At 52.5% G+C, this 22,677-nt stretch overlaps 1 protein-coding gene across 3 annotated transcripts in view; it reads right to left on the bottom strand.

The window, feature by feature from the left end:
* LOC142251599 (chemokine-like protein TAFA-1) overlaps positions 1–22,677 on the bottom strand; it is a 65,550-nt gene that overhangs the window by 2,627 nt on the left and 40,246 nt on the right. For all 3 annotated transcript variants that reach the window (XM_075324558.1, XM_075324556.1, XM_075324557.1), the window contains 3 exons: positions 18,740–18,885; positions 2,299–2,439; positions 1,802–1,926 (listed from right to left, as the gene is read on the bottom strand). In XM_075324558.1, coding sequence (XP_075180673.1) covers positions 1,802–1,926; positions 2,299–2,439; positions 18,740–18,866 — 393 coding nt within the window. In that variant the 5' untranslated portion in view covers positions 18,867–18,885. The remainder of the gene's footprint in view (positions 1–1,801; positions 1,927–2,298; positions 2,440–18,739; positions 18,886–22,677) is intronic.

Here is a 22,677-nt window from a genome sequence, read left to right as displayed (position 1 = left end):
GAGCACAATTCCTCACCACGGGCTCAGTGAATCCTATTTAAAGCCTATTTTATTTCCCTTTATGACACCTCTATCCAGGAGAACAGAATGAGACCTCCAGACTTGGCGCCGCACCTCGTCAATAGGTGTTAATGTTTCCTGTAGGTTGTCAGCACCAAATAATCACAGCCGGGATCGGATCTCCGCTGAATCGCCCCATCCCATGATATCGGCCTGTCGCCTCTAATCACCGCCCTACTATCAGGAGACAAGCCCAGATTTTACCATTACATTAGGCTGGTTTCAGACGTCCGTGTTTCGGGTACGTGTGACATCCGTTTTTAACACGGACGCCACGCACCCATGTTGTTATATGCTGTTACTCACACGTCCGTGTTTTCACACTGACCGTCTGGCCCCACACGTAGAGACATGTCCGTTTTTTTTTTCTCCGGCAGCACGGGTGTCACACGGAACGCACACTGATTTGATCCGTGTGACACATACCAGAGTAAACACAGGTCTTTTTAATAAAAATATTTTCTATATTTACATGTATCCGGCTCTGCTGCCTCCCGCTCCTGACCCCCACTCATTATACTCACAGTGCCCTGTGGACCTTGAAGCCACAGCATCGGGGACTCATCACAATTCTCAATGAACCCTGATGAGCCCTGGATGTCACCATCCTGACACCCGCTGCCGCGGGGTGTCATCACAGTTCATTGGGAACTCCAATGACCTCCTGGCTGTCACTGTGTTTGCAGAATATTCACCGGTCCCCGGCTTCCAGGTCCTGAGTGCAGTGAATAATCAATGAATATAATGAGCGGGGGTCAGGAGCGGGAGGCAGCAGAGCCGAAGAAAACAACGCTGGATCCAGGTGACTATAGAACATCTTTGTATTTCACAGATATGTGTTTACTCCGGTATATGACACACGTATGACCATAACCATGTGTGTGACTTGCACCGGATTAAACACGGACGTCTGAAACCAACCATAGACCTCTTTCACACGTTCGTGAAAAACCACGCACGTTTTTCACGGACGTGTCAGAGGTGCGTTTTGCCTTCCGTGAGCCGTGTTTATGGCACACGTGTGTTCTCCGTGTGTTATCCGTGATAACACACAAAGAACGGGAACTTTCTGCTCACCTGTCCCTGGCGTCGCTGTCGGTGGTGCTGATCTTCAGTCAACGGTCCTGACTACTCCCCGCTGCTGCTGCTGCTTCCAGCCGCAGTGAAGTGAATATTCAATGAGCATAATGAGCGGCGGTCGGAAGCAAGTGACAGCAGCGGCAGAGACAGCAGGGCTGGAGAAGGTGAGTAAAGTGGGGTTTTTTTTTTTTTTTTGTTTTTTTTTTTTAAATTTTCTCAAACACGTGTATTTTCTCCGGCGCGTGTCACATGGAACATCTCCGTGTGGTCCGTTTGCGTTCCGTGTGACACCCGTGATGCCGGAGAAAAACAAACATGTTGACGTGTGGAGCACACGGACACACGGTCCATGGCAGAACACACACGTGAGCTCAGACCCATTTATTTTAATGGGTCTACGTGTGCCCGTGTCTCCGGTACCTGAGGAAAATAACCAAACACATACCGGAGACGAGGACGTGTGAAAGAGGCCTTATATGTAGGTGATGGCCAATCAACTGCTCTGCTTTCTCAGATTCCTGAATGATGGGGTACTATTATTTTTTGGGGGGGGCAGGCTGTCAATCCTGGTAATAATCTCTTGGTTATGACTGAAGGGCAGAAATTGGTCCACGAGGGGGCAGTAGTAGCTGCCTCCTATGTATAGCCATGGTGGTCTAACCTTGGTGGTCTTTATACGGCCTCCTTGGAAACAGATCCAGCCGGAGTTATCGGGGAGCGTCTGGCATTCCTCTTCCTGCAGGCACGGCTCCATGTCGCACCACCATTTTCCCATTACGATGGAGGCTGTGGATGTGATCACAGGATTATCCCACAGCACAGATCTGCATTTATCTGCTCATCTCTCCAGAAACAGCGCCACCCCTGGCTATAGGCTGTGCCTGGTATTGCAGCTGAGCTGTATCATAATGAATGTGACTAAGCTGCAATACCGCACACAAGCCGATGACAGGGGTGGCGCTGTTTTTGGAAGATGGCAGCCATCTTTTCCTCTTGTTCATACTAAACGATCCATAAGGGGGCGCCAGACAGCGCAGACGAGGTAACATATGCTATAAGGGTCCATGAAGAGAAGCTGGGGCAGTGATTAGAGGTTATTTAGGGGAAGGTATTAGTGTATACACTGCACCCCCACCCAGGTGTTTGCACCCCACTTACCATCCACACATGAGGGTTTGTCCCTGGTGGTCCCGGCCACTTTTCCTGGCAGGCAGGAGCACTGCACGGTCTGCGATCGCTCCTCGATACGGTTCCTGTTACAGCAGCGATGAGCCGACACCACCCGACAGGTACCACCAGCTGTATTGTATGTAGCGACAGGGTCACAGATTAGGAAAGACCATAGAACCCGCCCCCCCCCCTCCCCCATAGACCCTTCATAAGCGCTTAAAGGGGTGTTCTAAAACCAGATTAAAGGGCCTGCTTGCTTCTTTTTTCCATTACAGCACCACCCTAGTCCATAGCTCAGCTCCATTTAAAGGTTATTCCGAAAATCACAATATACAGTGTCTCCACCCATCTCCTGTATACACCGCACCTATATACAGTGTCTCCACCCATACCCTGTATACACCGCACCTATATACAGTGTCTCCACCCATATCCTGTATACACCGCACCTATATACAGTGTGTCCACCCATATCCTGTATACACCGCACCTATATACAGTGTGTCCTCCCATATCCTGTATACACCGCACCTATATACAGTGTCTCCACCCATACCCTGTATACACCGCACCTATATTCAGTGTCTCCACCCATCTCCTGTATACACCGCACCTATATACAGTGTGTCCACCCATACCCTGTATACACCGCACCTATATACAGTGTGTCCACCCATACCCTGTATACACCGCACCTATATACAGTGTCTCCACCCATATCCTGTATACACCGCACCTATATACAGTGTGTCCACCCATATCCTGTATACACCGCACCTATATACAGTGTCTCCACCCATATCCTGTATACACCGCACCTATATACAGTGTGTCCCCCCATATCCTGTGTACACCGCACCTATATACAGTGTCTCCACCCATATCCTGTATACACCGCACCTATATACAGTGTGTCCACCCATATCCTGTGTACACCGCACCTATATACAGTGTGTCTACCCATATCCTGTATACACCGCACCTATATACAGTGTGTCCACCCATATCCTGTATACACCGCACCTATATACAGTGTGTCCACTGTGAGACTGTGACCGGGGTTATCTATGACGGCCGGTATGTCTCGCCCCGGTTGTGCTCACTCCATGATAATCCACTATAGGGTTAATGCTGTTTTCCCTACAGGCTGAAGGGAGGGATAAATAGATTCAGGAACAAGGGCAGGTGTGCCGGGTGTGAGGGGGTGATCACATCTCCCTGAGTTCTCTGCCGGAAAGGCACATATGTAATATTGTGGACTTTTTCTTTGGAATAAACCGTGTGCTGTGAACCTTGGTGCCTGGATCCCGTGTCTTCTGCAGCGCAGCCGACGACGCTACCTCACATATGGTGGAGAATCGGCGGGCATGACAGCCGGTGAGGTGTAGCATCCATTCCTGGTGACCCAGTAGCACATGTCCTGGATTCGAGCGGCTATACTACAGCCCAAACCCGGCGACGCCATGGAGGACATACTAAAGCATTTGGCTCAGGCTAATGCACAGCAGCAACAGACCAATGCACACCTGCTCCAATCCTTGCAAATGCAGGAAAAAAAATTCCAAGAACAGATGGATCAGGCCAATGCACGTCAGCAGCAAGCCTTGCAATTGCAGGAAAAAAGGCACCAAGAACAGATGGTTCTCCTGGCCAAGTCGATCCGTGCCGGACCGGCAGCAACAACCCCGGGATCGGGTGATGACGGCAGCGTCCGGAAAGCGGTGAGACAAGCGTTGCAAAAGATGACCCCGGGTGATGATGTGGAAGCGTTCCTGGCGGTGTTTGAACGGGTGGCCGAGCGGGAAAAGCTGCCGACCCCGCAGTGGGCTGAGGTATTGTCACCTTATCTGACGGGGGAACCCCAAAAAGCATACCTGGACCTCTGTACCGAGGACGCCATTGACTATGTGACCCTGAAAGCCGAAATACTGGCTCGGTTGGGGGTGAATACCTATGTACGGGCTCAGCGGGTAAATCAGTGGTTCTTTGAGGAAGCCAAACCCGTACGCTCCCAGGCCTATGACTTGTTACATCTTGTAAAAAAGTGGTTGCAGCCTGACACTCTGAGCCCGGCGCAAATGGTGGAAAGGGTAGTAGTGGATCGTTTTGTGCGCACTTTACCCGTCACCGTTCAACGGTGGGTCGGACAGGGTGACCCGAGTACCCTGGACCAATTAGTGTCCCTGGTAGAGCGGCATGTGGCTACGCAGGACTTGATACGGGACACTGAGACTTTGCGTACCGCCCGGCGGTTCGGCCCCTCCAAGCCTAGGGCCAAGGACCCACCGCTGACACCGGTGCGGGAGTCCGCTACCGTCCCGTCTGAAGCTGCACCCTCCGTCCCTGAGGTCCGGAAAACTATGTACCCTAAACGACAACTCGTCAAGGGGGTGTCCTTCCCTATTAGATGTTGGCGGTGCCAGCGGGTGGGACATATGGAAGCCCAGTGTCCACTCACCACGGAGCCCATGGATTGTGGGGTTACCCGGCGGGGTTCAATGTATGCTCAGGTGGTGTGTACCGCTGACCTGGTCTACCCAGAGACTGAGCCCCACTTGTGCCAAATTCAGGTGAATGGATGTCCGGTTACAGGCTTGTTGGATTCCGGAAGCTTAGTGACCCTTGTGCGATCAACCCTAAGGGCTAAAGTAAAGGCCACCGGACGTACCGTGGGGGTGGTTTGCATACATGGGGACCGCCGAGACTATCCCACGGGGATAGTCACCATCACAGCACCTTGCGGTCAGGTGCAACATGAGGTGGGACTTATTAATACTCTTCCCTATGATGTGATCCTAGGAAGGGATCTGCCCTATTTTTGGACTTTATGGAAGGGACCTCCTAAGTCCCCTCAGATATTGGTCAGTCCGGGACCTGAGCCCTACAATCCTGAATCCGGGACGCCTGCCGTAGGGGTCCCCATGATAGGGACAGGATGTGAACCTGATAGGTCGCCCCTAGAGGTATTGGCAGGAGAGGCTGAGACGGTCGAGCCCATCCCGGAGTTGGAGGCGTCCCCGGATACGTTTGGGACAGCCCAACTCCAGGACCCTACATTAATACATGCCCGGAGTCGGGTGACAGTAGTTGACGGGGTGGCACAGCTGCCTGGTGCCCAGGTAAGATACCCCCATTTCGCTCTTAAGCAGGATTTACTCTACCGGGTAGATGAAATACGGGGCGTAGGGGTAGAGCAGTTGGTGGTGCCCCAGCCGTATCGCTGGCGGGTCCTCGACTTGGCTCATAAACACCTGATGAGTGGTCACCTAGGGGTCAAGAAAACGCAGGAGCGAATATTGCAAAGGTTCTATTGGCCCGGGGTCTTTGGGGAGGTAAAACGGTTCTGCGAAACCTGCCCGGAGTGTCAGCTTACCGCACCCCTGACCCACTTTCGCAGTCCGTTGGTACCGTTACCCATTATAGAAGTCCCTTTTGAACGGATAGGGATGGATCTGGTGGGGCCCCTCGTAAAGTCTGCTCGAGGGCACCAGCATATCCTAGTGATCGTTGACTATGCCACCCGGTATCCAGAGGCGATACCTCTCAGACATACTGCAGCCAAGCTTATAGCTCGGGAGTTGTTTGCTGTGTTCTGCCGGGTGGGGTTGCCCAAGGAGATCCTTACGGATCAGGGGACCCCATTCATGTCTAAAGTGACCAAAGAGCTATGCCGGCTACTCCAGATCAAGCAGTTGCGTACGTCTGTGTATCATCCTCAGACGGATGGTTTAGTGGAACGATTCAATAAAACCCTGAAAACCATGCTCAAAAGGGTGATTTCCAAAGACGGGAAAGACTGGGATATGATGCTTCCCTATTTGATGTTTGCCATACGAGAGGTGCCACAGGCATCCACGGGGTTTTCGCCTTTTGAATTGTTATACGGGCGACATCCCCGGGGATTGTTGGACCTGGCAAAAGAAACCTGGGAGCAGGAGCCCACCCCCCATAAAAGTGTGATTGAACACATTTTGGGTATGCAGAACCGCATAAGCGCGGTCATGCCAATTGTGAAGGAGCATTTACAGGAGGCTCAGGCCGCGCAAAGCGGCCGCTACAATAGACAAGCCACCGTGCGGACCTTTAATCCCGGGGATCGGGTGTTGGTATTGATTCCCACGGCGGAGAGTAAATTCCTGGCTCAGTGGCAAGGCCCCTACGAGATAAAGGAAAGAGTCGGGGTGGTTAACTATAAAGTATTGCAGCCCGGTAGGCGGAAACCTGAACAAATATACCATGTCAACCTATTAAAACCTTGGCAGGAACGGGAAAACCTGATGGCTGTTTTTTCCCCACCTCCCTCCTCTTCGGGTCGTTCACATCCGGCTCCAGCGACCTCCGGAGGGGACGAACCGGAAGTAAGGATTGGAGAAGCCCTCACCAAGACACAGAGGCGAGAGGCCAGACGGTTGGTTCAGCAGAACCCCGATGTCTTCTCCGAGCTGCCCGGTAGGACCAGTCTGATACGACATGATATTGTCACCGAGCCCCACCTGAAGGTACGCCTGAAGTCATACCGGGTACCGGAGGCTCGACGACAAGCCATATCAGAGGAAGTAAAGTCAATGTTACGCCTGGGGGTCATCGAAAAATCCCGGAGTGAATGGGCTAGTCCGATTGTCCTAATACCAAAACCCGATGGCTCCTTAAGGTTCTGCAATGACTTTAGGAGATTGAACGAAATATCCAAGTTTGATCTCTACCCCATGCCCCGGGTGGATGAGCTGATTGATAGGCTGGGACAGGCGCGATACTTTACCACGCTCGACCTGACCAAGGGGTACTGGCAGGTGCCACTAACGGAGTCCGCCAAGGAGAAAACCGCTTTTGTTACGCCGGAGGGTCTCTTCCACTATGTTGTCTTGCCTTTTGGGTTACATGGCGCTCCGGCCACGTTCCAGAGGTTGATGGACTTAGTGCTGGAACCCCACCAGGCGTATGCTTCAGCGTACCTTGATGACATCATTATTTACAGCTCCGATTGGCAGACCCACTTGGAACAGGTACAAGCGGTGGTGGACGCGCTTCGAACAGCCGGATTGACAGCCAATCCCAAGAAATGTGCGTTGGGACTCACGGAAGCCCGCTACTTGGGCTACGTAATAGGCCAAGGAGTGATTAAGCCCCAAATTAACAAAGTGGAGGCGATCCAGAAGTGGCCTAGACCCCTGACCACGAAGCAGGTTAGGGCCTTCCTGGGTATCGTGGGGTACTACAGGAGGTTTGTAAAAGATTTTGCGGGACTATCAGCCCCCTTGACGGACCTTCTCAAAGGCAAGAAGTCCGTCATGGTGCGCTGGACTCCGCAGGCCGAGGACTCCTTCCGGGCCCTGAAGGAGGTCCTGTGCGGACAGCCCGTTCTTGTAAACCCTGATTTCCGGAAAGAGTTCATAGTACAGACTGACGCCTCGGAGGTCGGCCTGGGGGCAGTGCTGTCTCAGGTGGTTCAGGGGGTGGAACACCCCGTCACCTTCTTAAGTAGGAAGCTCACCCCTCCCGAGCGGAATTATAGCGTAGTGGAGAAGGAGTGCCTGGCGATCAAGTGGGCCTTGGAGTCCCTACGCTATTACCTGCTGGGACGGCAGTTTCGCTTGGTGACGGATCACTCTCCACTGGTCTGGATGAGGTCCGCCAAGGAACGGAATGCCCGGGTTACCCGGTGGTTCCTTTCTCTGCAGAACTTCCGGTTTACGGTTGAACACCGGGCCGGTAGGTTGCAGGGCAACGCCGATGCCTTGTCCCGCGGCCCATGTTTGATGGCAGGAGTTCAACCCCGCACGCTTGAACTGAGGGGGGGGGTATGTGAGACTGTGACCGGGGTTATCTATGACGGCCGGTATGTCTCGCCCCGGTTGTGCTCACTCCATGATAATCCACTATAGGGTTAATGCTGTTTTCCCTACAGGCTGAAGGGAGGGATAAATAGATTCAGGAACAAGGGCAGGTGTGCCGGGTGTGAGGGGGTGATCACATCTCCCTGAGTTCTCTGCCGGAAAGGCACATATGTAATATTGTGGACTTTTTCTTTGGAATAAACCGTGTGCTGTGAACCTTGGTGCCTGGATCCCGTGTCTTCTGCAGCGCAGCCGACGACGCTACCTCACACCACCCATCTCCTGTATACACCGCACCTATATACAGTGTGTCCACCCATATCCTGTATACACCGCACCTATATACAGTGTGTCCACCCATATCCTGTCCACCGCACCTATATACAGTGCGTCCACCCGTATCCTGTATACACCGCACCTATATACAGTGTGTACACCCATCTCCTGTATACACCGCACCTATATACAGTGTGTCCACACATACCCTGTATACACCGCACCTATATACAGTGTGTCCACCCACATCCTGTGTACACCGCACCTAGATACAGTGTGTCCACCCATATCCTGTATACACCGCACTTATATACAGTGTGTCCACCCATCTCCTGTATACACCGCACCTATATACAGTGTGTCCACACATACCCTGTATACACCGCACCTATATACAGTGTGTCCACCCACATCCTGTGTACACCGCACCTATATACAGTGTGTCCACCCATATCCTGTATACACCGCACCTATATACAGTGTGTCCCCCCCATCTCCTGTATACACCGCACCTATATACAGTGTGTCCACCCATCTCCTGTATACACCGCACCTATATACAGTGTGTCCACCCATCTCCTGTATACACCGCACCTATATACAGTGTGTCCACCCATATCCTGTATACACCGCACCTATATACAGTGTGTCCACCCATATCCTGTATACACCGCACCTATATACAGTGTCTCCACCCATAATCTGTATACACCGCACCTATATACAGTGTGTCCACCCATATCCTGTATACACCGCACCTATATACAGTGTCCACCCATATCCTGTGTACACCGCACCTATATACAGTGCGTCCACCCATATCCTGTATACACCGCACCTATATACAGTGTGTCCACCCATCTCCTGTATACACCGCACCTATATACAGTGTGTCCACCCATATCCTGTATACACCGCACCTATATACAGTGTGTCCACCCATCTCCTGTATACACCGCACCTATATACAGTGTGTCCACCCATATCCTGTATACACCGCACCTATATACAGCGTGTCCACCCATATCCTGTATACACCGCACCTATATACAGTGTCCACCCATCTCCTGTATACACCGCACCTATATAGTGTGCCCACCCATGTCCTGTATACACCGCACCTATATACAGTGTGTCCACCCATCTCCTGTATACACCGCACCTATATACAGTGTGTCCACCCATCTCCTGTCCACTGCCATTAACTTGAGAACGGCGGCAGCTATAGCCATAGAAGTGGTGTCTAGGTATAGTAAAGTAGCCATGCGCTATGCAATGAAACCACCTATAGCGCCACCTGGTGGAAAACAACGGAGTTAGCATTTTTATCTCAAAAACAGAACAAGATAGAGAAAAAAAGTGAATTACAAAGTTTTGGGCATCATCAATTCAATAGGAATCCACACCTTGCATACAGAAATGCTATGATTAGAAGGTGTAAACCTCACAAGGCTGCGGACGTGAAGCGATACCTCATGGAGACCTTCCTACAAGTCATTGGGTATGGTGCTGTGTGGAGTGGCCTCCGCTCACCTGACCTGACCCCATTGGACTTCTTTCTGTGAGGTCACATCAAACAGCCGGTGTATGCGACCCCTCCCCCAACATTGCAGGACCTACGACCACGTATCACAGATGCTTGTGCAAACGTGTCACCTCCATATTGCACAGCGTGCAGCAAGATACAGTATGCTGTGCAGAGGCCAGATGTGCATTGCAGCCAGATACAGTATGCTGTGCAGAGGCCAGATGTGCATTGCAGCAAGATACAGTATGCTGTGCAGAGGCCAGATGTGCATTGCAGCAAGATACAGTATGCTGTGCAGAGGCCAGATGTGCATTGCAGCAGGATACAGTATGCTGTGCAGAGGCCAGATGTGCATTGCAGCTGACGGGGGACACTAATGAGCGCCATATGCGTGACCAGCATTCAATGTTCTGGGGGGGTCATGGGTTTCATATCATAGCATTTCTGTATGCAAGGTGTGGATTCGTATGAATTGATGATGCCTACAACTTTGTAATTCACTTTTTTTCTCTATCTCGTTCTGTTTTTGAGATAAAAATGCTAACTCCGTTGTTTTCCACCAGGTGGCGCTATAGGTGGTTTCATTGCGTAGCGCATGGCTACTTTACTATACCTAGACACCACTTCTATGCCTATAGCTGCCGCCGTTCTCAAGTTAATGGCGGTGGACAGGATATGGGTGCACACTGTATATAGGTGCGGTGTATACAGGATATGGGTGGACACACTGTATATAGGTGCGGTGTATACAGGAGATGGGTGGACACGCTGTATATAGCTGCGGTGTATACAGGATATGGTTGGACACACTGTATATAGGTGCGGTGTATACAGGATATGGGTGGACACTGTATATAGGTGCTGTGTATACAGGATATGGGTGGACACACTGTATATAGGTGCGGTGTATACAGGAGATGGGTGGACACACTGTATATAGGTGCGGTGTATACAGGAGATGGGTGGACACACTGTATATAGGTGCGGTGTATACAGGATATGGGTGGACACACTGTATATAGGTGCGGTGTATACAGGATATTGGTGGACACACTGTATATATAGATGCGGTGTATACAGGATATGGGTGGACACACTGTATATAGGTGCGGTGTATACAGGATATGGGTGGACACACTGTATATAGGTGCGGTGTATACAGGATATGGGTGGACACACTGTATATAGGTGCGGTGTATACAGGAGATGGGTGGACACTGTATATAGCTGCGGTGTATACAGGATATGGTTGGACACACTGTATATAGGTGCGGTGTATACAGGATATGGGTGGACACTGTATATAGGTGCTGTGTATACAGGATATGGGTGGACACACTGTATATAGGTGCGGTGTATACAGGAGATGGGTGGACACACTGTATATAGGTGCGGTGTATACAGGAGATGGGTGGACACACTGTATATAGGTGCGGTGTATACAGGATATGGGTGGACACACTGTATATAGGTGCAGTGTATACAGGACATGGGTGGACACACTGTATATATAGATGCGGTGTATACAGGATATGGGTGGACACACTGTATATAGGTGCGGTGTATACAGGATATGGGTGGACACACTGTATATAGGTGCGGTGTATACAGGAGATGGGTGGACACGCTGTATATAGGTGCGGTGTATACAGGACATGGGTGGACACACTGTATATCCCCTAAGGATTATTTGCTGATGGCTGCAACATCCGGGACCACCAGCGATGTAAAGTTTGGGACTTTGGATACCTTTTGGATCGGAGGGACTCCTGGAAGTATTGAAGGGCTTACTCTGAGGTGGAGCATGCGCACCTCCGCTCCATTCAAGACAGGGCTCCTTTTTTTGGGGATTCCAGATTGCCGGTGATCTCAGCAATTGGACCCTCATGGATCAATAAGATATATCCCCTATCCTATGGATGGTGAATAATTTGATGTTTTGGGAATATCCCTTTTTGGGGGAGAGGCTCCTGCTGCAGCCAGTCATAGGACAGTGGGAGGAGGGGAGGGGGACATGGCTGATTTCTTTATACATTTTGTAAGAATTGGGATATTTCTAATTTTCTTCGGCGCTCTATTGGGAGACCCAGACGATTGGGTGTATAGCACTGCCTCCGGAGGCCACACAAAGCAATTACACTAAAAAGTGTAAGGCCCCTCCCCTTCTGGCTATACACCCCCAGTGGGATCACTGGCTCACCAGTTTTCTGCTTTGTGCGAAGGAGGTCAGACATCCACGCATAGCTCCACTGTTTGTAGTCAGCAGTAGCTGCTGGCTCTATCGGATGGAAGAAAAGAGGGCCCATATAGGGCCCCCAGCATGCTCCCTTCTCACCCGCGGTGGTGCTTGTAAGGTTGAGGTACCTATTGCTGGTACAGAGGCTGGAGCCCACATGCTGTTTTCCTTCCACATCCCCTGGAGGGCTCTGTGGAAGTGGGATCTTGCCGGCCCCCAAGCCCTGGGGCCGGGCTCCATCCACAGACCCAGAGAACCTGCTGGATTTGGAGCGGGAGTGCCGTTCAGGGACAAGGCCCTGCAACTTTCAGGTACTCTGTGTCCCCGGCAGGCACGGACACTCTCAAGGCTTGCTGAGCGTTATAGTGCGCTGGGGACAGTAGCGCTGTACGCTGGGGTTAGGTCACTGCAGCTTTGCTGAGTGACGTTACATGTTGGGAACTACTGCGCCGACCGCTCCTGGAGCGGCGGCGCAGCTGCGACTTGTGGTGCGCCGGGGGCTTTGCGCCGACCGCGCTTTTACGGCGGCGGCGCTTCTAACTTTAGCCCCCGGCTTCTGCGGCCTAGCGCCGCTTCGTTCCCGCCCCCACCCTGTCAATCGGGGTAGGGGAGAGACGCTGCTCAATTGGCAGCGCCGAGGGCTGGAGCTTTATTTACATGCTCCAGCCCTCTCACTAGGCACAGGGGGAAGCAGACTTCCCGCTCTTCGTCGGTGTACGCCCAGGGCCCGCCCCCCCTCTCCACAAGGACGCCGGCAGCCATTATACATGCGATCTGGCTGGGGAAGGGCAGCAGGCTCTGGGAGACCCAGACTAGAGGGATTTCTGGCGACCACACACCGCTCCTAAGCGGGCGGTAAGCTGCACAGTAGTGCTGGCCCCACTAGTGCCTCAGTGATATATATTAGTGTACTTCTTTCTTGGTACCATATATATATATATATATTTATATAGTGCACTGTAAGGTCGCTTCTTGGCTGTATACCCTGTATTGCTCTGAGGAGACAGCAACATGTCATCCGCAAAACGCAAGGCTGCCAAGGCACGGGCTGTATACACTGCTTGTACAGCATGTGGGGCTGATCTACCGGCAGGCTCCAATGACTCACATTGTGTGCAATGTTCAGTCCCAGTGGCACTTCGTCAGCCAGAGCCTATTGTGGTGGTAGCCCAGGCAGAGACGCCTGTGAACCCTGCCCCGGTGACGGGGACAGACTTTGCAGTGTTTGCTGATAAAATGTCTGAGACTATGACAAAAATCCTGGAGACCTTGCAGGCCAGGCCAGTTCCTCAGACCATGGACACTGCTGTGGCTATGCTCTCCGGTCCCCCTCAGTTGGAACTAATCCGTACTTCAAGGGGATCTCAGGCATCACAAGCTGAAGTCTCTGACTCAGATGACAGTCCCAGGCAGCCTAAGCGAGCTCGCTGGGAAAGACCCTCGACGTCATCACACTGCTCAGGGTCTCAGCGAGAAGAATCTCTCTGTGATGAGACTGAGGACGGTGATCAGGATTCTAATCCTGAGGCCCCTCTCAATCTGGATGCCCCTGATGGTGACGCCATGGTTAATGACCTTATATCGGCGATTAATAGACTGTTGGATATTTCTCCCCCAGCCCCTTCTGCAGAGGAGGCAGCTGCACAGCAGGAGAAGTTCCATTTCCTGTATCCCAAGCGTAAATTAAGTGCTTTTTTGGACCACTCTGACTTCAGAGAATCAATCCAGAAGCACGACGCTCATCCAGACAAGCGTTTCTCTAAACGTTCTAAGGATACCCGTTATCCTTTTCCCTCTGAAGTGGCCAAACGCTGGACCCAGTGCCCAAAGGTGGATCCCCCAATTTCCAAGCTTGCGGCTAGATCCATAGTCGCAGTAGAGGATGGCGCTTCACTTAAAGATGCCAACGACAGACAGATGGACCTTTGGTTAAAATCTGTCTATGAAGCTATCGGCGCGTCGTTTGCTCCAGCATTCGCGGCCGTGTGGGCACTACAAGCTATTTCAGCTGGTTTAGCACAGGTGGATGCTATCATGCATCCAGCAGTGCCGCAGGTGGCGTCCCTAACTTCGCAAATGTCTGCGTTTGCGACCTATGCTATCAATGCTGTCCTAGAATCTACGAGCCGTACCTCTATGGCGGCCGCCAATTCTGTGGTTTTGCGCAGAGCCTTATGGTTAAAGGACTGGAAAGCAGATGCTGGTTCCAAAAAATGCTTAACCAGCTTGCCATTATCTAGAGACAGACTGTTTGGTGAGCCATTGGCTGAAATCATAAAACAGTCCAAGGGTAAGGACTCTTCCTTGCCCCAGCCCAGATCAAGCAAACCTCAACAGAAAAAGTGGCAGTCGAGGTTTCGGTCCTTTCGAGGCTCGGGCAAGCCCCAATTCTCCTCGTCCAAAGGGACTCAGAAAGGACAAGGGAGCTCAGATTCCTGGCGGGCTCACTCACGCCCCAGGAAAGCAAATGGAGGAACCGCTTCCAAGGCGGCTACCTCATGACTTTCGGCCTCCTCCCTCCGCATCCTCGGTCGGTGGCAGGCTCTCCCGCTTTTGCGACATTTGGCTGTCACAGGTCAAAGACCGGTGGGTAACAGACATTTTGTCTCGCGGGTACAGAATCGAGTTCAGTTCTCGGCCTCCACTTCGGTTCTTCAGAACCTCCCCACACCCCAACCGAGCAGATGCCCTGCTGCAGGCGGTGGACTCTCTAAGAGCAGAAGGAGTCGTGATCCCTGTCCCCCCTCAGGAACGGGGGCGAGGATTTTACTCCAATCTCTTTGTGGTTCCAAAAAAGGACGGCTCCTTCCGTCCTGTTCTGGACCTAAAACTGCTCAACAAGCATGTGAACGCCAGGCGGTTCCGGATGGAATCCCTCCGCTCAGTCATTGCCTCAATGTCCCAAGGAGATTTCCTAGCATCAATAGACATCAAAGATGCTTATCTCCACGTGCCGATTGCTACGGAGCACCAACGCTTTCTGCGCTTCGTGATAGGAGACGACCATCTTCAGTTCGTGGCTCTGCCATTTGGTCTGGCGACAGCCCCCCGGGTGTTCACCAAGATCATGGCAGCAGTGGTAGCAGTCTTGCACTCTCACGGACACTCTGTGATCCCTTACTTGGACGATCTACTGGTCAAGGCACCCTCTCAGGAGGCATGCCAACTCAGCCTGAATTTTGCACTGGAGACTCTCCAGGCGTTCGGGTGGATCATCAACTTCCCAAAGTCAAATCTGTCACCGACTCAATCACTAACGTATCTTGGCATGGAGTTTCATACTCTCTCAGCGATAGTGAAGCTTCCGCTGAGCAAGCAGCGGTCACTACAGACAGGGGTGCAGGCTCTCCTTCAAAGTCAGTCGCACTCCTTAAGACGCCTCATGCACTTCCTCGGGAAGATGGTGGCGGCAATAGAGGCGGTTCCGTTTGCGCAGTTTCATCTGCGTCCACTTCAATGGGACATTCTCCGCCAATGGGACGGGAAGTCGACATCCCTGGACAGGAAAGTCTCCCTTTCCCAGACGGCCAAGGACTCTCTGCAGTGGTGGCTCCTTTCCACCTCATTATCACAGGGAAGATCCTTCCTACCACCGTCCTGGGCGGTGGTCACGACAGGCGCGAGCCTGTCAGGGTGGGGAGCAGTGTTTCTCCACCACAGGGCTCAGGGTACGTGGACTCAGCAGGAGTCCAGCCTTCAGATCAATGTTCTGGAAAGCAGTGGCTGGAAGGGAAGCAGATCCGAATTCAATCGGACAACTCCACAGCGGTGGCATACATCAATCACCAAGGGGGGACTCGCAGTCGGCAAGCCTTCCAGGAAGTCCGGCGCATTATGATGTGGGTGGAAGCCACGGCCTCCACCATATCCGCAGTTCACATCCCCGGCGTAGAAAACTGGGAAGCAGACTTCCTCAGTCGCCAGGGCATGGACGCAGGGGAATGGTCCCTTCACCCGGACGTGTTTCAGGAAATCTGTCGCCGATGGGGAAGGCCGGACGTCGACCTAATGGCGTCCCGGCACAACAACAAGGTCCCAACCTTCATGGCACGGTCTCGCGATCAAAGAGCTCTAGCAGCAGACGCCCTAGTGCAAGATTGGTCGCAGTTCCGGCTCCCTTATGTGTTTCCACCTCTGGCACTCTTGCCCAGAGTGCTACGCAAGATCAGATCCGACTGCAGCCGCGTCATACTCGTCGCTCCAGACTGGCCGAGGAGGGCGTGGTATCCGGATCTGTGGCATCTCACGGTCGGCCAACCGTGGGCACTACCAGACCGACCAGACTTACTGTCCCAAGGGCCGGTTTTCCATCGGAATTCTGCGGCCCTCAACCTGACTGCGTGGCCATTGAGTCCTGGATCCTAGCGTCTTCAGGCTTATCCCAAGGGGTCGTTGCCACCATGAGACAGGCTATGAAGCCCACGTCTGCTAAGATCTACCACAGAACGTGGAGGATATTCTTATCCTGGTGCTCTGCTCAGGGAGTGTCTCCCTGGCCATTTGCATTACCTACCCTTCTTTCTTTCCTGCAATCTGGGTTAGAAAAAGGGTTGTCGCTCGGCTCCCTGAAAGGACAAGTCTCGGCGCTATCCGTCTTTTTTCAGAAGCGTCTAGCACGACTTTCTAAGGTGCGCACGTTCCTACAGGGGGTTTGCCATATCGTTCCCCCGTACAAGCGGCCGTTAGATCCATGGGATCTGAACAGGGTACTAGTTGCCCTCCAGAAGCCGCCCTTCGAGCCTCTGAAGGAGGTTTCACTTTCTAGACTATCACAGAAAGTGGCTTTTCTGGTAGCGATCACATCTCTCCGGAGAGTGTCTGAGCTAGCAGCGTTGTCTTCCAAGGCTCCCTTCCTGGTCTTCCACCAGGACAAGGTAGTGCTGCGCCCCATTCAGGAGTTTCTCCCGAAGGTGGTATCCTCTTTTCATCTTAATCAGGATATCTCTTTGCCTTCGTTTTGTCCTCATGCAGTTCATCGGTATGAGAAGGATTTACATTTGTTAGATCTGGTGAGAGCACTCAGAATCTACATTTCCCGCACGGCGCCCCTGCGCCGTTCGGATGCACTCTTTGTCCTTGTCGCTGGTAAGCGCAAAGGGTCGCAGGCTTCTAAGGCCACCCTGGCTCGATGGATCAAAGAACCAATTCTTGAAGCCTACCGTTCTGCGGGGCTTCCGGTTCCATCAGGGCTGAAGGCCCATTCTACCAGAGCCGTGGGTGCGTCCTGGGCATTGCGACACCAGGCTACGGCTCAACAGGTGTGCCAGGCAGCTACCTGGTCGAGTCTGCACACTTTCACCAAACATTATCAGGTGCATACCTATGCTTCGGCGGACGCCAGCCTAGGTAGAAGAGTCCTGCAGGCGGCAGTTGCCTCCCCGTAGGGGAGGGCTGTCTTTGCAGCTCTAACATGAGGTATTTCTTTACCCACCCAGGGACAGCTTTTGGACGTCCCAATCGTCTGGGTCTCCCAATGGAGCGCCGAAGAAGAAGGGAATTTTGTTACTTACCGTAAATTCCTTTTCTTCTAGCTCTTATTGGGAGACCCAGCACCCGCCCTGTTGTCCTTCGGGATTTTTGGTTTGTTTGCGGGTACACATGTTGTTCATGTTGAACGGTTTTCAGTTCTCCGATGTTACTCGGAGTGAATTTGTTTAAACCAGTTATTGGCTTTCCTCCTTCTTGCTTTTGCACTAAAACTGGTGAGCCAGTGATCCCACTGGGGGTGTATAGCCAGAAGGGGAGGGGCCTTACACTTTTTAGTGTAATTGCTTTGTGTGGCCTCCGGAGGCAGTGCTATACACCCAATCGTCTGGGTCTCCCAATAAGAGCTAGAAGAAAAGGAATTTACGGTAAGTAACAAAATTCCCTTCTTTTGTGTTACAGCCGCATTGTCTCCCGACCTGAGCTAATGGCTTCCTAGATGTTTTTTTTTTCTTCCAGGCAGGAATCTGTACAGTCCTGGGAATGAATCCTCACTTTTAGGGATGAGGCGGATGACTCAGACAGGTCATTAATTCTAATTTAGGCCGGTGCAGTACTTTATTTCCCCTGTGGGGGTGCTGCAGGGAAAGTGAACACTTGCCGGCAGATTGCAGGTGACCCTGTGATCACCGGATCATTTGGTCTATAAATGGCAGCTTCTGCCTGCGGTAGAGTGAAATGACGAGGTCTCCATCTCTGTGGTGCGCACCCCTCCGCTATCCCTCGCACTTGTTTCTCTCATCTCCCTCCATCTGTCTCTCCCACATCCCTCGTAGTCTCTGCTGCAGCCCTGTTCCTCTCTTGCTAGCAGATGGCATGTGCACACCCGGTCCTCATTTCTTAAGAGTCTGTGCCAGGATCTGGGAACATATCTGGCAAGAATAACAGTAATGATATTTTTTTTTTAATTCCCTGGCATTGGTCAGGGCAGGAAGGCAAGCAATGGGCGGCTATGGGACTCAATGTGCCGAACTAGAGAAGGGGCGCTAAGAAGGGAAAACGGGGGAACGATGGAGAATCCGGCAGTAGAGGGGGGTGAAGGAAAAGGGAGGGAAGGTGTCAGCAACTTACAGATGACGGGCAGCTGGTTGGTGTCTGTGAAGTACTGGTAGTGCGGAGGCCACAGCGGAGACAGGTCGGGCATCTGAACGTTGTGCTTGGCATAGGAGGCTGTGACTGCCGACCAGAAGCAGGACATGGACAGGAGGACACCGAAGCTGTCAGAGGAGATCAGAAGGAACAAGTTCAGCCGGGACCGTGCGTACACCAGACCTGCCCGGCAGCACCGGAGGATACCAGGACGCAGGCAGCGCCGGAGGATACCAGGACGCAGGCAGCGCCGGAGGATACCAGACCTGCCCGGCAGCACCGGGGGATACCAGGACGCAGGCAGCGCCGGAGGATGCCGGGACGCAGGCAGCGCCGGAGGATGCCGGGACGCAGGCAGCGCCGGAGGATACCGGGACGCAGGCAGCGCCGGAGGATACCGGGACGCAGGCAGCGCCGGAGGATACCGGGACGCAGGCAGCGCCGGAGGATACCGGGACGCAGGCAACGTCGGAGGATACCGGGACGCAGGCAACGTCGGAGGATACCGGGACGCAGGCAACGTCGGAGGATACCGGGACGCAGGCAACGTCGGAGGATACCGGGACGCAGGCAGCGCCGGAGGATACCGGGACGCAGGCAGCGCCGGAGGATACCGGGACGCAGGCAGCGCCGGAGGATACCGGGACGCAGGCAGCGCCGGAGGATACCGGGACGCAGGCAGCCCCGGAGGATACCAGGACGCAGGCAACCCCGGAGGATACCAGGACGCAGGCAACCCCGGAGGATACCAGGACGCAGGCAGCGCCGGAGGATACCAGGACGCAGGCAACGCCGGAGGATACCAGGACGCAGGCAGCGCCGGAGGATACCAGGACGCAGGCAGCGCCGGAGGATACCAGGACGCAGGCAACCCCGGAGGATACCAGGACGCAGGCAGCATAGAAATATAAATTACAGGCAAAATATAAGATGACAAAGTGTAACAAAATACGTAAAGAAGGGCCTGGCCGAAACACACGACATGTCCCAGAGCAGTGTGATCAATAGGAACCAGATTACTCCAGGTGATGAGAAGCGGGATGATGACATTGGTGATGAGAAGTGGGACGAGGATTGTGTTGGGTGATGATGAGAAGTGGTATGATCACTGTGTTGGGTGGTGATGAGAAGCAGGATGATGACTTTTTAGTGATGGGAAGCAGGATGATGACTGTGTTTGCTGATGACTGATTGGTGATGAGAAGCGGGATGATGACTGTGTTTGCTGATGACTGATTGGTGATGAGAAGCGGGATGATGACTGTGTTTGCTGATGAGAAGCGGGATGGTGACTGTTTGGTGATGAGTAGCAGGATGATGACTGGTGATGGGAAGCGGGATGATGACTTTGGTGATGGTAAGTAGGATGATGACTTTGGTGATGGTAAGTAGGATGATGACTGTGTTTGGTGATAAGCGGGATGATTGGTGATGAGTTGCGGGATGATAACTGTGTTTGGTGATGAGAAACGGGATGATGACTTTGGTGATGAGAAGTGAGATGATGTCTATGTTGGATTGGTAATGAGAAGCGGGATGATTGTGTTGGATGGCGATGAGAAGCCGGATGATGACTATTTGGTGAGATGATAAGCAGAATGATGACTATGTTGGGTGGTGATGAGAAGCGGGATGATGATTGTGTTAGCTGGTGCTGATATGCGGGATGACTGTATTGGGTAGTGATGAGAAGCTCGATGATGACTGTATTTGGTGGTGATAGGAAGTGGGATGATAAATGCAGGTTTGATGATTCCTGATGATGAAAGGCAGCATTATGTATCTAGCAAGGATGACTCCTGATGATAACAGGCAAGATAATGGATTCAGCATGGATAGCTCGTGATGATGAGATGCATTGATGATTTATTAAGCATGGATGTTCTTCATGATGACAGACAGGAGATTAGATGGATGGTTCCTGATGATCAGACAGGATGATGGAGACGGTATGGATGGTTCCTGATGATGATGGATAGTGTGGATGGCTCGTAATGATGAAGCAGGATGATGCATACAGAGTGGATGGCTCCTGATGATGGATACAGCGTAGATGGCTCCCGATGATGGGGCAGGATGATAGAGACAACATGGATGGCTCCTGATGATGAAGCAGGATGATGGAAACAGTGTGGATGGCTCCTGATGATGATGGATACAGCGTGGATGGCTCCTGATGATGGGGCAGGATGATGGATACAGTGTAAATGGCGCCTGATGATGAAGTAGAATGATGGATACAGCTTGGATGGTTTATGATGAAGCAGGATGATGGATACAGTGTGGATGGCTCCCGATGATGGATACAGCGTGGATGGCTCCCGATGATGGATACAGCGTGGATGGCTCCCGATGATGGATACAGAGTGGATGGCTCCTGATGATGAGGCAGGATGATAGAGACAACAAGGATGGCTCCTGATAATGAGGCAGGATGATGGATACAGTGTGGATGGCTCCTGATGATGAGGCAGGATGATGGATACAGTGTGGATGGCTCCTGATGATGAGGCAGGATGATAGAGACAACAAGGATGGCTCCTGATAATGAGGCAGGATGATGGATACAGTGTGGATGGCTCCTGATGATGAGGCAGGATGATGGATACAGCGTGGATGGCTCCTGATGATGAGGCAGGATGATGGATACAGTGTGGATGGCTCCTGATGATGAGGCAGGATGATGGATACAGCGTGGATGGCTCCCGATGATGAGGCAGGATGATGGATACAGCGTGGATGGCTCCTGATGATGAGGCAGGATGATGGATACAGCGTGGATGGCTCCCGATGATGAGGCAGGATGATGGATACAGCGTGGATGGCTCCCGATGATGAGGCAGGATGATGGATACAGCGTGGATGGCTCCCGATGATGAGGCAGGATGATGGATACAGCGTGGATGGCTCCCGATGATGAGGCAGGATGATGGATACAGCGTGGATGGCTCCCGATGATGAGGCAGGATGATGGATACAGCGTGGATGGCTCCCGATGATGAGGCAGGATGATGGATACAGCGTGGATGGCTCCCGATGATGGATACAGAGTGGATGGCTCCTGATGATGAGGCAGGATGATGGATACAGCGTGGATGGCTCCTGATGATGAGGCAGGATGATGGATACAGCGTGGATGGCTCCTGATGATGAGGCAGGATGATGGATACAGCGTGGATGGCTCCTGATGATGAGGCAGGATGATGGATACAGCGTGGATGGCTCCTGATGATGAGGCAGGATGATGGATACAGCGTGGATGGCTCCCGATGATGAGGCAGGATGATGGATACAGCGTGGATGGCTCCCGATGATGAGGCAGGATGATGGATACAGCGTGGATGGCTCCCGATGATGGATACAGAGTGGATGGCTCCTGATGATGAGGCAGGATGATGGATACAGCGTGGATGGCTCCTGATGATGAGGCAGGATGATGGATACAGCGTGGATGGCTCCCGATGATGGATACAGAGTGGATGGCTCCTGATGATGAGGCAGGATGATGGATACAGCGTGGATGGCTCCTGATGATGAGGCAGGATGATGGATACAGCGTGGATGGCTCCTGATGATGAGGCAGGATGATGGATACAGCGTGGATGGCTCCTGATGATGAGGCAGGATGATGGATACAGCGTGGATGGCTCCTGATGATGAGGCAGGATGATGGATACAGCGTGGATGGCTCCTGATGATGAGGCAGGATGATGGATACAGCGTGGATGGCTCCTGATGATGAGGTAGGATGATGGATACAGCGTGGATGGCTCCTACTGGATCTAGGTGGGTGATGACTAGAGATACAACCATCTGGGTGATGCAGGCCGATGGTTCCTAGTAGATAGGTATGGAGGATCCTTTGTGGTGCTAATAAAACTACAAACCTGTCCTGGAAGCAGAATACAGATTAGTGGTAG

The sequence above is a fragment of the Anomaloglossus baeobatrachus genome, chromosome 9, assembly GCF_048569485.1.
Source record: "Anomaloglossus baeobatrachus isolate aAnoBae1 chromosome 9, aAnoBae1.hap1, whole genome shotgun sequence".
In the NCBI taxonomy this organism is placed as follows: Eukaryota; Metazoa; Chordata; class Amphibia; order Anura; family Aromobatidae; genus Anomaloglossus; species Anomaloglossus baeobatrachus.
The sequence above is the reverse complement of the archived record's forward strand: the minus strand, read 5'-3'. Positions and strand labels throughout refer to the sequence as shown.